This window comes from Lissotriton helveticus, chromosome 9 (assembly GCF_964261635.1).
Source record: "Lissotriton helveticus chromosome 9, aLisHel1.1, whole genome shotgun sequence".
Taxonomy (NCBI): Eukaryota; Metazoa; Chordata; class Amphibia; order Caudata; family Salamandridae; genus Lissotriton; species Lissotriton helveticus.
In genome coordinates, this window is record NC_136070.1 from 1,072,671,649 (window position 1) to 1,072,688,045 (window position 16,397).

The 16,397-nt window shown below is 49.6% G+C and overlaps 1 protein-coding gene across 1 annotated transcript in view; it reads right to left on the minus strand.

Annotated features, from left to right (window-relative positions):
• NUP210 (nucleoporin 210) overlaps positions 1-16,397 on the minus strand; it is a 524,741-nt gene that overhangs the window by 85,509 nt on the left and 422,835 nt on the right. Inside the window, exon 32 of the mRNA XM_078661451.1 lies at positions 10,913-11,133. Within this exon, the coding sequence (XP_078517577.1) occupies positions 10,913-11,133 (221 nt within the window). The remainder of the gene's footprint in view (positions 1-10,912; positions 11,134-16,397) is intronic.

Sequence of the window (16,397 nt, forward strand, 5' to 3'; positions counted from 1 at the left end):
CCGTCAACAAGCAACTGTCCGCCTTCCTCAAGACAAACGGCTCCCTCGACCTCTCGCAGTCTGGCTTCCGGGCCAACCACAGCACCGAGACCGCCCTGATCGCTGCTACCGATGACATCCGAGCCCTGCTTGACAACGGAGAAACAGCGGCCCTCATCCTCCTGGACCTCTCCGCGGCCTTCGACACTGTCTGCCACCGTACCCTAGTACAGCGCCTCAGCAACGTCGGAATCCAGGAGAAGGCACTGGAGTGGATCACCTCCTTCCTTGCCGGAAGGACACAGAGTCCGCCTCCCCCCGTTCAGATCGGAGGCCACCGAAGTCATCTGCGGCGTTCCTCAAGGCTCCTAGCTCAGCCCAACACTCTTCAACGTATACATGAGCCCCCTCGCAGCCATCGCACGCCAGCACAACCTGAACATCATCTCCTACGCCGACGACACCCAGCTGATCCTCTCCCTCACTAACGACCCCGCCACCGCCAGAGCCAACCTGCACGAAGGGATGACAGACGTAGCCACATGGATGTCGAACAGCCGCCTGAAACTGAACTCGGACAAGACGGAAGTCCTCATCCTGGGATCCTCACCCTCCGCCTGGGACGACTCCTGGTGGCCCCCCACCCTGGGCAGCGCACCCAAACCAACAGACCACGCACGCAACCTGGGCTTCATCCTGGACTCCTCCCTCTCCATGACCAGACAAGTCAACCCCGTCTCCTCGTCGTGCTTCAACATCCTGCGCATGCTACGTAAGATATTCCGATGGATCCCCACCGAGACCAGGAAGACGGTCACCCAGGCCCTCGTCACCAGCCGGCTGGACTATGGCAACTCCCTCTACACCGGAACCACCGCCAAACTCCAGAAGAGATTTCAGCGGATCCAGAACACCTCAGCACGACTCATCCTGGACATCCCCCGCCGCAGCCACATCTCCGGACACCTGAGAGACCTGCACTGGCTCCCGGTCAACAAGAGAATCACCTTCCGGCTCCTCACCCACGCACACAAAGCCCTACACAACCAAGGACCAGGATACCTCAACAGCCGCCTCAACTTCTATGCTCCCAAACGCCAGCTTCGATCGACCAGCCACGCCCTCGCCGCCGTCCCCCGCATCCGAAGAGCCACCACAGGAGGAAGGTCCTTCTCCTACCTGGCCGCCAAGACTTGGAACTCCCTTCCTACCCACCTCCGCCTGACCCAGGACCACCTCGCCTTCAGGAAGCAGCTCAAGACCTGGCTGTTCGAGCAGTAGCGGACCCCCTCCCCCCAGCGCCTTGAGACCCTCCGGGTGAGTAGTGCGCTATACAAATGCATTGATTGATTGATTGATTGATTGATTGATGCGGTGGCGGAAAGAAGGTTGGCAAGGTGATAGACTGCCCGATGTGGAAGGCCGTGACAACCTTGGGCAGGAAAGAAGGTTTGGTACGTAGCACCACTTTGTCCGGATGGACAGAAAGGAAAGGTGGAGTACAAGAAAGAGCCTGGAGCTCACTCACTCTCCTGGCAGAGGTGATGGCAACCAGGAAAGCAGTCTTCAAAGTCAGAAGGCGAAGAGGACAGTTGTGAAGTGGCTCAAAGGGAGCGCACATCAGAAACGTAAGAACCAGGTTCAAGTCCCACTGAGGCATCACAAACGGAACAGGAGGAAACGTGTGTGTGATGCCTTTAAGAAATCTGTTTACAATAGGGGACTTGAGGGGATCCACAGCCTTTGCTGTGCACCATGCCACAAATCTGTTCCACCTGCAGGCGTATACCGACTTTGTGGAGGGACGCCTGGCTGCCAGAATGATGTTACAAACTTCAGGAGGCAAGTCAAATGGCCTCAACTGTCGCCGCTCAATCTCCAAGCATGGAGGTGGAGACTGGACAGGTTCGGGTGGAGGACCGTCCCCTGCGACAGAAGGTCCTCCTGAAGAGGCAGACGAACCGGGGGATCGACTGACAGACTGAGTAGCTCTGGATACCAGTACCTTCTCGCCCAGTCCGGAGCCACAAGGATGACTTGGGCCCGGTCGCGCTTGATCTTCAGCACTCTGGGCAGAAGTGGTATAGGCGGAAAGGCGTACAACAGACCGCAACTCCACTCGCGACGAAAAGCGTCTCCGAGCGAGTGCCGCCTTGGAAATTCCAACGCGCAGAACTGATGACATTGCGCGTTCTCTTCGGTGGCGAATAGATCTAACCAAGGCTCTCCCCATCGCTGAAAGAGGCCTTGCGCCACGTCTGAGTTCAGACGCCATTCGTGATCCATCATGCACCGACGACTGAGCTCGTCCGCCCTGGCGTTCAGAGAACCTGCCAGGTGTTAAGCCACCAGGGTCACACCCTGGCGTTCCAGCCATTGCCAAAGGCGAAGAGCCTCCTGACAAAGGATCCACGACCCCACTCCGCCTTGTTTGTTGCAGTACCACATGGCGGTGGTGTTGTCCGTGAATACCTGCACTACACTCCCCCGGACAGAGGGGAGGAATGCCTTCAGTGCCAGACGAATCGCCCGGAGCTCCAACAGGTTGATGTGGAGCCGGGTCTCCGCCGGAGACCAGAGGCCTCTGATCTCCGCCTCTCCCATGTGGCCTCCCCAGCCCTGGAGGGACGCATCTGTCACAACTACGTGTTCCGGTTGGGGAAGGGAGAGGGATCTGCCGCTGACCCAATCGCGGTCCGTAAGCCACCACTGCAGCTGTCTCGCAGTGCCCTCCGAGATCAGGACGTGGTCGGATAGGTTGCCCTGATGCCGGGCCCACTGAAACTTCAGGTCCCACTGCAGAGCCCGCATCCGCCACCTGGCGTGATGCACCAGTAGGATGCAGGAGGCCATCAGCCCCAGAAGCCGCAGCGTCAACCTGACCGAAACCCGGGATAACGGCTGAAAGATGGGAATCAGAGCCTGAATATCCCGGACACGCTGTTCGGGCAGATAAACCCGAAACCGCGCCGAGTCCAGAACCGCTCCGATGAAGAGGAGCTTCTGAGAGGGGCACCGGTGTGACTTCGGCACATTGATGGAGAACCCCAGCTGGTGCAGGAGGTCCGCCGTCGTCTGGAGGTGGCTGACGACTGTCTGGGGCGAGCCCGCCTTCAACAGCCAGTCGTCGAGGTAGGGGAAGACTGAAAAGCCTAACCTGCGCAGATGAGCTGCGACCACCGCCATCACCTTTGTGAACACCCGTGGGGCGCTGGTAAGGCCGAAGGGGAGCACGGTAAATTGAAAGTGCCAGTGGCCCACCATGAACCGCAGGTAGCGCCGGTGGGCAGGCAGGACGGGGATATGAAAGTAAGCGTCCTGCAAGTCCAACGCTACCATCCAGTCTCCTGGGTCCAGGGCAGCCAAACCTGAGCCAGAGTCAGCATTTTGAACTTCTCCTTCCGGAGGAAGCCGTTGACATTCCGTAGGTCCAAGATAGGGCGTAGGCCCCCTTTGCCCTTCTTGGGTACCAGAAAGTAGTGGGAGTAGCAACCACACCCTACTTCTGGCCCAGGAACGCGCTCGATGGCTCCCTTGGCCAAGAGGGCCGTAACTTCCTCCTGCAGAAGTCGCAAGTGATCCCCCGATACACGGTGGTTCTGCGGTGGCATGGCTGGAGGAGTCGCCTCGAAGGGGAGGGAGTAGCCCCTTCGGACGATCTGCAGCACCTACCTGTCCGATGTGACAGTGCGCCAGTGGAGGTGGTGATGGCGAACCCTGCCCCCCCACTGGCATCACATGGGCCTGAAAGCACGGACTAGGAGGGTTTTGAGGCGGATGCTGCGGGGGAAGGTGTGGACTGACCTCGCCGCTGCCCCCGACTGCCCGGACGGCGGTTCCCACGGCCGCCACCGCGTTGGGTATTGCCCTGCGGTGCGTGGCTGGCGGCGCGTGTGGGCGCACCACTTCCGTGGCCACGAAAAGAGTGAAAGGCAGCCGATTGCTGGCGCTGGCCCGAGAGGCCCAAGGACTTGGCCGTAGCCCTGGAGTCCTTAAAGCGCTCAAGCGCATGGTCTGCCTTGTCGCCAAAGAGGCGACGGCCATCGAACGGCATGTCCATGAGCGTGCTCTGAACATCCGCCGAGAAGTTGGCGGACCTCAGCCAGGCGTGGCGTCTGACCGCCACCGTCGTTGCCATCGCTCTACCCAGCGAGTCAGTGGTATCCAGCCCACACCGGATGGAATACTTGGCTGCATCCCGGCCCTCCACAAGGGCTTGGGCGAGTTTGGCCCGTACCTCCAACGGACACTCTGGCAGCACTTCCGCGACCTTATCCCACACAGAGTGGGAGTAACGTCCCAAGAGGCAGGCGGTGTTGGAAGACCGCAGTCCTAGACTAAGGGATGAGAAGATCTTCTTCCCATACTGGTCATACCTCTTGGATTCCCGGTCCGGCGGGGCCAACGGGAATGCGGTCTGGGAATTGGAGGCCTGGATGACCAGGCTCTCGGGGGTAGGGTGGGAGGACAGGAAACATGGGTCGCCCGGGGCTGGGCGGTGGCGTCTGGCCACGTTCCTATCTACGGGCGAACCCGTAGTGGGCTTGGACCAAGTGCCCAGAAGAACGTTGGTCAAGGCCTCATTAAAGGGCAGCAGAGGCTCGGCCGAGCTTGACTGCGGTATAAGGACCTCAGTGAGGAGGTTAGTCCTCACGGCTGCGACGGGGAGCTCAAGGCCCTGGCAGCCCTCATCAGCACCACACTATACGTTGCCCCCTCCTCCGAAGCCACGGTAGGAGGGGAGACAAACCCAGTGTCTGGAGAGGTGTCCAGGCCACTGGCCTCCCCAAGGTCTCCTGTCCAGTCCTCCTGAGACTGACACTCCCTGGTCAGAGGGTCCTCAGACCCCTCCCAGTCCTCCTCATCACCCATCTCCTGAAATTCAGGGTTTTCAACCAATGGGGCCTGTTCATAAAAGTGAAATTCACCAAACGACGTCTGGAGCGGCGCCCAACGGGGTCGTCCGGGCGCCAGAACAGGAACGAAGGTGGAACCAGGGCCGGCGTCGCCCGAGGACGGCGCCGGAAGCGACACCTGAGGGTCCGACACCGGGGAGGTCGTCAGATCCACCGGCAACGATCCCGTACCCGAAGGAGGACCAGCGGCGTCCTGCGGCGCCGGGCCCGAAGGCGCCGGAACAACTGGACCCCTCGGCGCCGGGCCCGAAGGCGCCGGCGGGATAACGGGGGCCTGCGGCGCCGGGCCCGAAGGCGTCGGCGGCGTCGGGGCCGAAGCACCCGATGGCGTAGGGGCCGGAGCCGCCGACCCGCTAGGGCCCCCAGACGGGTCCTCTGGGCCCGAAGGCGCCGCGGAGCCCGTCGGAGGAGAGAGTTTCCTCATGGCCACGAGGAAGCGCTCGATCTCCTCCGGCGTCGCGTTCAGCCCAGGGACCGGAGGGTGTGGAGCTGCACGCGGTGCCCGCGACTCCGACGGAGCCGCGTGGGCGGTGTCACCCGAACCCCCGGCCGCATCGCGCGAGCGTCGGGGGGAGTCCGAGGAGCGAGTCCGCTTGGACTTCTTGTGCCTCTTACCTGACGACGACTTCGACCCGGAGGAGTGCGGCCTACTCTCGGAGCTGTAGTGGCTCCGAGCCCGCGACCTGTCCCTCGACCTCCCATGGGATCGGGACCTCTCACGGCGCGGGGCCGACTGCCGGAGCTCGAGGCGCCTACGGGACCGCTACCGCCTGGCCTTCGAGGAGAGGGCCCGGCAGTCAGAGCAGGCCTTGTCGTCGGGGTCGACGCCCAAACAGGACAAACAGACGCGGTGAGGATCCGTGACCGACATCAGACGGTCGCAATCGTCACAGTGCTTGAAGCCGGGCATCCCTACGGCACCGTTCGGAGTCGAGAGACTTCGAAAAGCAATCAAAAAGGGTCAAAAAAAGTTAGTCAAAAATGACTAGGGTTACTGCTTTTTCCAGATCTGCGCTTGCTGGCGCGGAAAAAAGAAGAACTGACGTCAGCACGCGGAGGCGGCGTCTAAGTACTCCGACGACGTCATCACGGCGCCCACGACGCCGACGACGGACGCGGAGCCGCAGACGACGCCTACCGACGCGCAAAGGTACTGCTACGCAAAAATTTCCGGATCCAGTCTGATGCCTGGGGATATTCTAAGGTAAGGAATCTAATACTAACGTGTCTCTTTCAGATTCACACACAGCGGCTTCGAGAGTAGCCTGCACTGGTAGCCAATGCAGGAAGCAAGCTGTGGTGGGTGGTGTGTTCCACAGCTGGGCATACCATGCTTTGGTGGGTGCACTTCCATTTACTTCCTTCAAACCTTACACATTTGTTTCCGACTATGGCTTGCTCATAGGCACATATTTGCGGTTGTGGAACTTATAAACATACAACAAACAATATGGTCAGCCACTGACAATTGTCTGGGCCACATTACAGTCCATAGTTGTTTTGCCCTTAATGTCACTTTAGACAGAGGCCCACCTAATGCAAATCAGTACTGATACAGCTCTTCATGGGAACTTGTATGTTGCACTTACTTCTACTGGGGAATTATAGCACTGGTAGATTTTTAAATAAGCCGTTAAATCCTAGAAGCAATAGATTGCTGGCACACCAGACCCACTGGTGAAGTGCCCACTTAAAGAAAGTGACAAAGGGCAAATATGTAGCCTGCGTTGAAAAGGTTAGGTGGGAAAGATACTGTATCTAAGAATACTCAAAGACTGCTGTACATTTACTGTACATTTGTGACAGCAATGTCCCAACAAAAACACCAACGGTCTTTGTAGTCTTGACTTGCTGTGCTCTTAATGAGTAGAGAAGGAACAACTGGAATTCGCAACACTAAATTAAGCCATGGCCTGCTTGTTCCATGGCAATTTCCCTGATTTAGTCTGCCCACTCTTGGCTGCAGTGAGGGTTATACATTTGCTTTGCCGGTCTGCCATGGGTCTGCATTCTTCTCAAGGCAGGTCTTAATCTCATATGCTCTGACTGCTTCATATACCTTCCACTGCTGCCTGATAACTTGGTTCTTCCTCAAGTCCTACTTTGGCTATGCTTGTTCAGAAGTTAGCAGAAACATGAAGTCTTGGATATTTTAACAACTGTACAAGAAACTGCATTAAGGTCTCTTGGAGCTGTGTCCTATGCTTTGATCACAGCCAACGTATTGCACTGACCCTTGAGGGAGACATGTCTAATCCACTGGCAGTTTGAAGGTCTAAATATAACTCATGCTAAGTCTAATGGGGAGAAAGTAAATTGTCCCCATCATTCCTCATTCGTGCTGAATCCACTCCTGCTTGGTGAAACCTCCTTAACTCCATCCCCAGACTCGATATTAAGCCAGAGAGGAAAACATACATTAGCATGTGAAAGATTTCATAAAATGAACAATTCCAGTTTACTATTCATTTTGTTATTCACTACTCAATCAGTAAAAGGGCTACTAACCCGCTTCAACTTGGGATATCTAGACACAGTTATTCCTCTCCCTGTGTGTATAGTCTTCAAGTCTGTGCTTCATTATCAGATTAGGGATGTATACTCTTTGTTAGCCTGTGTTCGTTGAGCCTGTCACATTAATGCAACCATGACAATAGGAAAACATAATGAAGCGGAGGGGGCGAAATGGGACTGGGACTAGGAAATCAATCACAGACATGCTCATGGGCTTAATAGCCACCTGTTAAACTTGGAACAACCAGAAATATCATGATCAAGAACTGATGTGGACAAAATAATTTAACACATGATTATCCACAAACCACCAATTACCCAATGTCTACGTGTTCAGAAGACAGTATAATTACTATTTATGAACAATAAAACTATATGTCTTAGTAAAGCTGGAACATAGGCACCCTAGCTCTATAGAGAAACTTCACATTGGCAAACGGAGCTAGGCAATATTTGAAGATATGTAAAGTCAGCAGCGGGAACGGATCTATGCTAATTTTACTTTGTGTAAAAGGAGAACAATTCTGTATGGAGTCATTAAATGTATTGTGAAGGCGCAACAAGAAAAAACATTAAATACAATATTCTCAATGCCATAATTTCTCTCTGCATCCATGCAGACATTGTGTGCATTCCTGAAATTCAAACTTAGACACTTCCTTGAATAATACTGAATTTTTGATTAGTAGAATATGCAAAATCACTTGCAAGGGAACTAGAAGGGAATGAGCAATGTCCAACAAAGATGTTAAATCTCACCAAGAAGAACAAAAGGTAAAAGAACCATAGTAAAAGTACAAGAAAGGTATTATTTAAGTCAAAGCTTCATCCAGTTGATCAGAGCACAACCTCACAAAACAACAACCTAAAAAGCTATTAGAAACGTTTTTGTAAATGAAGTAGGGTCCTTGTAGGTAATCAATCCAGTAGCCAGTAGTGTCGATTATGTAGGTTTATTCAGTTACAGGTAAGATAGTACATGCTCCACCGGAAGCAGCATCCTGCTGCTCAGCCCCACTCATTCCAACTGGTCACTCATCTAAACCATGCACTCATGAACATTCTATTACATCACAGTCACACAGACTGAGCAGCAAGGAACTAGGTGACACAGGGTATAACAAAAGTCAGTCAACAAATCAAATCATTGACCCTGCCTGACAACAATCCCAACACGAACTGTGAGAAGACTGAACTTTCTTTCAGTTTACCTGAACCTACTTTCTACTCCCTGTGTTTATACACAAAAACGCAGTAATCCTCAGTCACCCGGAGAGAACTGAAAGTAGTACCTCAAGTAAATCACTGTAAAAACAACTTCAACTGAAATCATCCTCCCACGTTACCAATCCCACCGAACAACTATCACAAAGGATTTGAATATGGGCTTTGTGACTTTCTGGACCAAACTTCTCAAGGACTCCCTTCCCCAATGCATCACAAAAGACATCTTAAAAACTGGTTGATTATCCAGGTACTCTTGACACATCAATGTCTCTGTGACGTTTGACACTGTCAATCATCCTACTCTTCTTCGATCTCTGAAACACAAAAGGAGTACTCGAATGTCAGTTTACCATAATTAATTGCAAGGGCAAATCTCCAATCCCACGTTAATTTCAAACATGGTACAATCACTAGTCTTTTCTAGACTATGGCATCTCCTTGCCAGCAGGAATTCTTAAATGCCAGCTGTCTTTTTTGACTCGGCAGGAAGGCGACAGTGAAGCTTTGCCAGCCAGGCAGAGCCTTTGTCTTTATAGTGCAACACTTATGCGCTCTAGTTCACGGTACTACGAATCCTGAACTTGACAATATAGCTTTTAACATCGATGCTCTGAGATTTGGACTATATTCTGAAATTAAGCTTCGTTTTAGCTCCAGGCTAATACCTTGTGGGAAATTACTGGATCGGAATTCGCCCTGAAGAAGCCCGCATGGGCTAAACGAGTTGGCTGTGTTGCACAATTCACTTGTATATATATCAAACGATAAATAAAAAGGAACTACGACAACACGAAGAATGATTTGCCTCTGACATCGTGATTTGTGCTGGCCTATGGACTAACCCAAGGATTGTGTTTAGACGTATTTATGTGCCTCTCTTATTGTGTGTTTATATGTTGTATTAAGGACCACTGAAGGTGGCTGGTTCTTAGAGGTGAGCACGTTTATGAGACCATTTAGGAAACAATAATGGAGTTTCCAAAACTATGTATTTAACACAGGGAGTGGTGCGGCATTTTAGATACCCTGCCACCATGAATCAGTGTGTTTGAGCCATCTGTCATCTCTAAAAGCAACTCTCCTCTCTACTATTTTTGGGCTCCGTAAATTAGGGTCATATCACTCCTATTTGACACTACTGAACCATCTGCAATAAAAGCAAGGAGTATCTTGAAATTGGTGTGCAAATCTCTACAACTGAAAACGCCCCTACTACGTGGCCAAGAATTATCTCTGGAGGATGACAGTTAAATCCGAGGACCAACACCCTCCTACTTTAAGTCCCCTCCTGGCAGAAGAAAGGCATCCTAAAACAAGACTTTTCGGTAAACACCCTCAGGTTGTGTAATTTCATTCCCACACCAATCTGAACTAATCCCTCCCTCAAATTCTTTGAAGGAGGAAAATAAACTTTAACAATCCTCATACAATTTTTCTTGCCATCCCCACACAAACGGTCTTACAGCACTAGACGGTTGCTTTGACAGGGTCAGTGCAATCTTTCAAGATTGACTATTACTCTTCTAAGGTTATCCAAATGTGTTGAATCCATGGGCCTCCCCATATTTGTGAAGATGTCTCTCTGCATATAGCTGTTTAACATTGCCAATAAATGATCTGTAATCTGAAGCGGTGCCTTGGGCACCACCAAACATTAGTTTATCTGCACCACAGTTTTCAACACTACACTGCAGCGGCGTAGCAAAGATACCATGGGCCCTAGTGCAGAGAACCAAAATGAGCCATCCATCCCTTGGTTAGGTACTGATGTATAGGGTCCCCTGAGAGCCCTGGATCCCCAGAGCCACTGCACCTGCTGCACTATTGATAGCTATCCCCTTGCTACACTGGTGTAATGTGTATCTAATCCCCAGCACAACGATCATCTTTGCATCTTATATTTTATATAGTACCTTCCACTACTGTTATCTGTCTTGAAGCTTCATAAAGCTCTTTGAACACCTTTAGCGTCCAGTGCATGCTATATAAAAACAATTAATACAAAACAAAATACAAGGGATAATATTCTGCTACAGTATGTAACTGGAATCTATGAGTCATTGCATTGCCCTGTCCGAACGGAGACTTCTTGTTGTTAATTGCCAAATGTCTTTCTTCCGTAAATACAACTTGTGTAGTATTTGTAGATCTATTTGTAAGAGGAAAGAATTATAATATTAGGCACATCCATCTTCAAAATAGTGTGTTAATGGTCGGCCTTAAACTAGTTAAAAATGTAATAGATAATTGATGGTTGCTAAGAGAAAGATGCTTACCGTCTTGATTTACCAATGTGGCACTAAAACAGATGACATCACCCACTACCGCTTCCTCCGTAAAGTCGGGGTAGATGGCGTGCTGTACAGGTAGAGGCACATAATCAGAAACTCCAGCGTGCTCTGTATCCCAAACTCCAAGCAGCGTCAAGCCTACATTCACAGTCCTGATTACAAAGGTATTGTTGGTTGCTCCCTTCCCAATCTGCACAAAGTCATCCCTGTAGACATTGAAAGAAGGTAAACAATGACATTCTAATCGCACAATGGATAATGATACATTGTTTATGTTCCAAATGAACTAAAAAGGAAATATCGAGTATGCTCTATTGCATTTCCTTAAACATATTTTCCAGATAATACTACTGAGTTCAAGATTAAGTAGCAAGGAAGACAAATATATTTTCTGACATTAGGAAAATTATTGCAATATAATGTAATCCAAAATCTCTTCTAGGAGCTCTATTGTTCCTTCACTAATACTGTAGAGTTCCAACTTTGCCTCCTCAGCTATTCTGCACCATGCAGAGAGAGGCTTCCTACTGAGGTCATACAGAAGCATATCACACAAGAAATGCGTAGAGCAAGCAGATACATCAAGTGCACTTAAAATGCATAAAGGCTCTGTTGTTAATCCAACATTTCTGCTGCCTGTTTAGTAGCATGGCTTCTTAGCTATACTCCTACATAGGAAATGGGAGCAGATGTCCACCTTCTGAAATAACGTTATCTAATATGCAACAAATGAGGGGGGCAAGAAAAATAGTGGATGGATGGAAGAGAGAGAAGGAGTGAAGAGAGGAAAGGAGCAGGGTTGGTTTGAGCATTTTTGCCAGGGCTGCTTTTGGTTTCCAGTCCGGAGCTGTCCGCTCCCCATAGCAATACCATGAGGTTTGTTTATGCCTCTTTTTTAAAAATCAAGTGGTTGATCAATGGATCGATTGCTGTCTTAGATAAAGCAAGATTAAGATTACATACATACATAATATTGAACGGAGCAAATACTGATCAAAGTGTTAGTTACAATTAGGGGTTAGTGAATAAAAAATGTATTCTGCAACATATACTGTTTAGTTAATTACCAAAAGAACAGTGATTATTTGAACTTGCATGCTTTTTGTAGGCAGGCCAGATGCTTTCGGAAGCACGAAGAGTATTCTTTATTGAGGCCGAGTTTATTACGTTTGAATAGAAGTGAATTTTGTTTTTATTGTCCTAATGAATGAGTGAGACATTTCTTCCTAGAATACAATAGTGACAGATACCATGTATAACTGACAAATGTGAATGTTTAAAAAAGCCATGACATGCAGATGAATAGAATTGTGGCTATCCTGCAATATATGACGCTACTTTTTGAGAACATTCAAGTCTTGTACACCTTTGGCGTATATAATTTAATAAGAAAGGAAACATACAAAATCTGAGCAACATGTTAGTTGAGGACACGTAGCAGTTTGCTAGCAGTGTACTACATTGTTTGGACCACACCTTTTAAGTCACCGAAAGGTAACAAACGCACACAAAAAGTGTTCTTTGGTTTGCTAACTGTTGGACCTACAGAACAATAAGCCGCATTGTGAAAAATCTGTGAATGAGACCATATGGATGGTTTCAACTACCCATACAAGAAGCCTTGCTTGTCCTTTAGGACAATTTTTCAAATTAATACCCCAACCCCTATAAATTAACATGCATCCACTTTTTTGCTGCTGTAGAAGACAACAATTGGAATAAAATTCAATAGCATGACTCAGCCAACCCACAAAAATGGGCAAGTTTATGTTATTTGGCCTAACCAATAGTGATTTTCTAAAATTCTTATAGATGAAAATGCCCTCATCATTAATCATTTGTACCTTGAAATCCTCTCTCTGAATACTCCTGCATCACTGCTTTTACCCTTCAATATGCAAAGTAACAATATCGAAGTACACGTCAGAATTTCGGAGGGGCTGGAGAAATCGCTTTTGAATTGTGGACTAGCAACATTATCCACCTAGTTTTCATTACTCCCTGCCAAATTACACCCTTTCCATGTCAGCAACTACCCAAACCCCAAATATATCGACCACAATGAAATACTAAACAGCCTCACTTGATTCTGCACTGCTACTCAACTAGCAAGTAACACACAGATAGCCCAAAAATAAGCAATATGATCACCAAAGTGCTCTAAAACTTCACTTTACAACTGGCATAATTATATAATTTCTCGATAAAATGGCACTTGTATTACAGGGAATCCCTCACCAATTTCTGAGACACTTTATGCGAAGTTTCTTGTACTAATAGAGCCCTAATCAGGATATGCATACCTAGTAAATCTGCACTGAAGAGTGCTGTGCTCTTCCTGGTTTCTTAAAGTTCTTACTAGATGGTAAGACCGTATTTGCCTACTGAACAAGTTACTTACCTTTGGTAATGCCTTATCTCGTAGAGACTATCTAGCCGCAGATTCCTTACCTATGACTATCCCCAGGGGTTAGACTAGATACGGAAGATTTTCAAGCAGTAGCCCTACACACTGGTAGGTGGCATGGTCTGTGCTGGAAGTGATGTGTGCGGTACTTATATAGGTGCCACCCCGGAGTGCAGAAGTCAGTTACTTTCATGACTTTCCAAGTCAGGAGAGGAGAGCCACGATGACAACTGACTACTGGTGAGGAAAAGACTAAGGCTTCGAAAAGAGTGTCCCTTACACCTGAACCGGCTCTCAAGAGCGGAATGATTGGTAAGGATTCTGCAGCTAGATAGAGTTTCTACCAGATAATACGTTCCTAAATGTAAGTAACATGTTCATCTGATAGAGACTTTTAGCCACAAATTCCTTACCTTTGAATAGATACCCAAGCAATAACTCACCAGAGGGGGGTCTGCAAACCCTTTTAAACCAAAAGGTCCTGCAGGACCGAACGGGCGAAGTGCCACTCACGACAGACAGCAATGCCCATGTCGCTGATTGACAGATGCCCAGGAGAGGAATGCCGCACACTCACACAGTAGTCGCAGCCTTGGCTCTGGTAGAGTGAGACCGCAAGCCCTCTGGGGCTGTTACTTGGCCTTTTTTTGCTCCCAAATAGCCCATGTAGAGTTGATTGTCACCTGGAATTCCCTTGTGCGGTCAAGGAAGAACAAGAACGCTCTTTTGGGTTCAGGAGGTGGAGTCTCTCCTCTTCTTTGGAGGGATGAGGTGGGGCAAAGAAAGTAAGCAGGGTGATGTTCTGGCCTACAGGGAAAGGAGTCACAACATTTGGAAGAAAGGAGGCAAGTGCCCAGAGAACCAGCTTGTTCGGGGAAAAGGTGGTGTAAGGAAGGTGGGAATGGGCGCTTACAGTTCTCTGACCCCCGACCATTGTTATGGCCACTAACAAGGCAGTTTTGATGGTCAATAGCTTAACAGAGCAATTGTGCAGAGGCTCATATGGAGCACACACGAGGTGAGGACAAAGATGAGGTCCCACTGAGGCATGATGAAGGGCCTAGGTGGGAACATATGTTGCAGGCCTTTATGGAGCCTTGCCACAACAGGTGACTTAAAGAGAGAAGGTTGATCTGGCAACTGCTGAAACACCAAGTTGGTGGACAGGTACCCGTTAATTGTACCCAAAGCAGAGCCCTGATGGGCCAAAGACCATGCAAACAAGAACACTCGTGAGAGAGGTATATATAGAGGGTCAACATTGAAGACTACCATGGCACAAATTTCTCCTAATGGCAGGCATACACTGAATTGGTGGAGGGACGCCTGTCTGCCAGAATAACATCACAGACTTTAGGAGGAAGATCGAAAGTTGTCAACAGTCACCCCTCAATGTCCACGCACTTAGGTGGGGAGTGCGCAGGTTCGGTGCAGAATCCTGCTGTGTTGCTGTTACAGAAGATCTTCCCAAAGAGGCAGCCTGACTGGAATACTGATGGTAAGGCTCAACAGCTCAGGAAACCAGACATTCTGTGCCCAATCCAGAGTCACAAGGATGACTTGGTGCTGGTCATTCCTGATCTTCTTAAGAACTCTGGGCAAGAGGGATATTGGCAGGAAGCCATACAGAAGGCCGTATCTCCAATCAAGACTAAAAGTGTCTCTGAGCGAGTGTCGCCTTGGAAACTCTAGCATGCAGAACTTCTGACATTGCACGTTCTCTGAGGTGTCGATCAAATATAACCAAGGCTCTCCCCACTGCTGAAAGACACCTTGCACTACATCTCTAGGTGGAGATGCCAATCATGATCTGCTAGTCCCCCACCAAGGAAATGCAGTGACGTTCCAGCTACTCCAGCGGTGCGGAGCATCTTGACATAGGGTCCACGACCCCACTCCGGAGTGTTTGTTGCAGTACAACATGGTGGTGGTTTTGTCAATGAACACCTGCACCAGCCTTCTCTTGATCAAAGATGAAAGGCTTTTAACACCAATCAAATTGCCCAGAGCTCCAACAGGTTTATGCGAAGCTCGGACTCCATAGGAGACCACACTCCTCTGATCTCCACCTCTCCCAAATGGCCAACCCAGGAGTGATACATCTGTCACCACTGTTAGATCTGGTCGGGGAAAGGAGAGGGGTCTGCCACTGACCCAATCATGGTTTGTTAGCCACCACTGCAGGTCTTTTGCAGTTCCCTCCAAGATCTGGACCACTTCAGAGAGATTTCCTTGATGCTCCTTCCACTGTGCCTTTAAGACTCACTGCAGAGCCTGCATATGCGTTTGGTCCTGTGTCACGCGCAGGATGCAGGAGGACATAACCGATTCAGTCTCTCCGAAATCCAGGACAGAGGCAGAAACATCAGTATCATAGCCTGAATATCCTACACTCCACACTCAGGAGGATAGGGCTGAAACTGCACCATGTCCGGAACAGCTCTGATAAAAGGGAGCTTCTGTGAGGAAATCAGGTGTGACTTCGTCATGTTGGTAGTGAACCCCAGCGAGTGCAGGAAGTTCACCAAAGTCTCAAGGAAGGTGGGTGACAACAGCCTGGGGTGAGCCCGCCTTAAAAAAACAGTCATCAAGGTTGGAGAGAACTGAAATCTCGACCTCAGATGAGCTGTGACCACTGCCATCACTTTGGTGAACACCGAGGGGTACTGGTATGGTTGAAGGGTAGCACACAAATTGAACGTGCTCATGGACCACCGTGAACTGCAGATTGTGTCTGTGGGCTGACAGGATGGGGATGTGGAAATATGTGTCCAGGTACAACGCTTAAGTCCAGTCTCCCGTATCTAAGGCAGACAAAATTTAGGCAAGACTGAGAATTTTGAATTTCTCCTTCTTCAAGAAGAGGTTGAGTAGGCAATGATCCAGGATAGGATGAAGCCCTTCATCCTTTTTTGGCAGCCAAAAGTAGCAAGAATAACAACCACAACCTCCTTCTGATAAAGACCTCCTCTCTATGGCTCCCTCAGCTAAGAGAGCATGCACTTCTTGACGGAGCAAGGAGAGATGGTCTGTCAGCCAATGGTGACATGGGTGGAGGGGTGT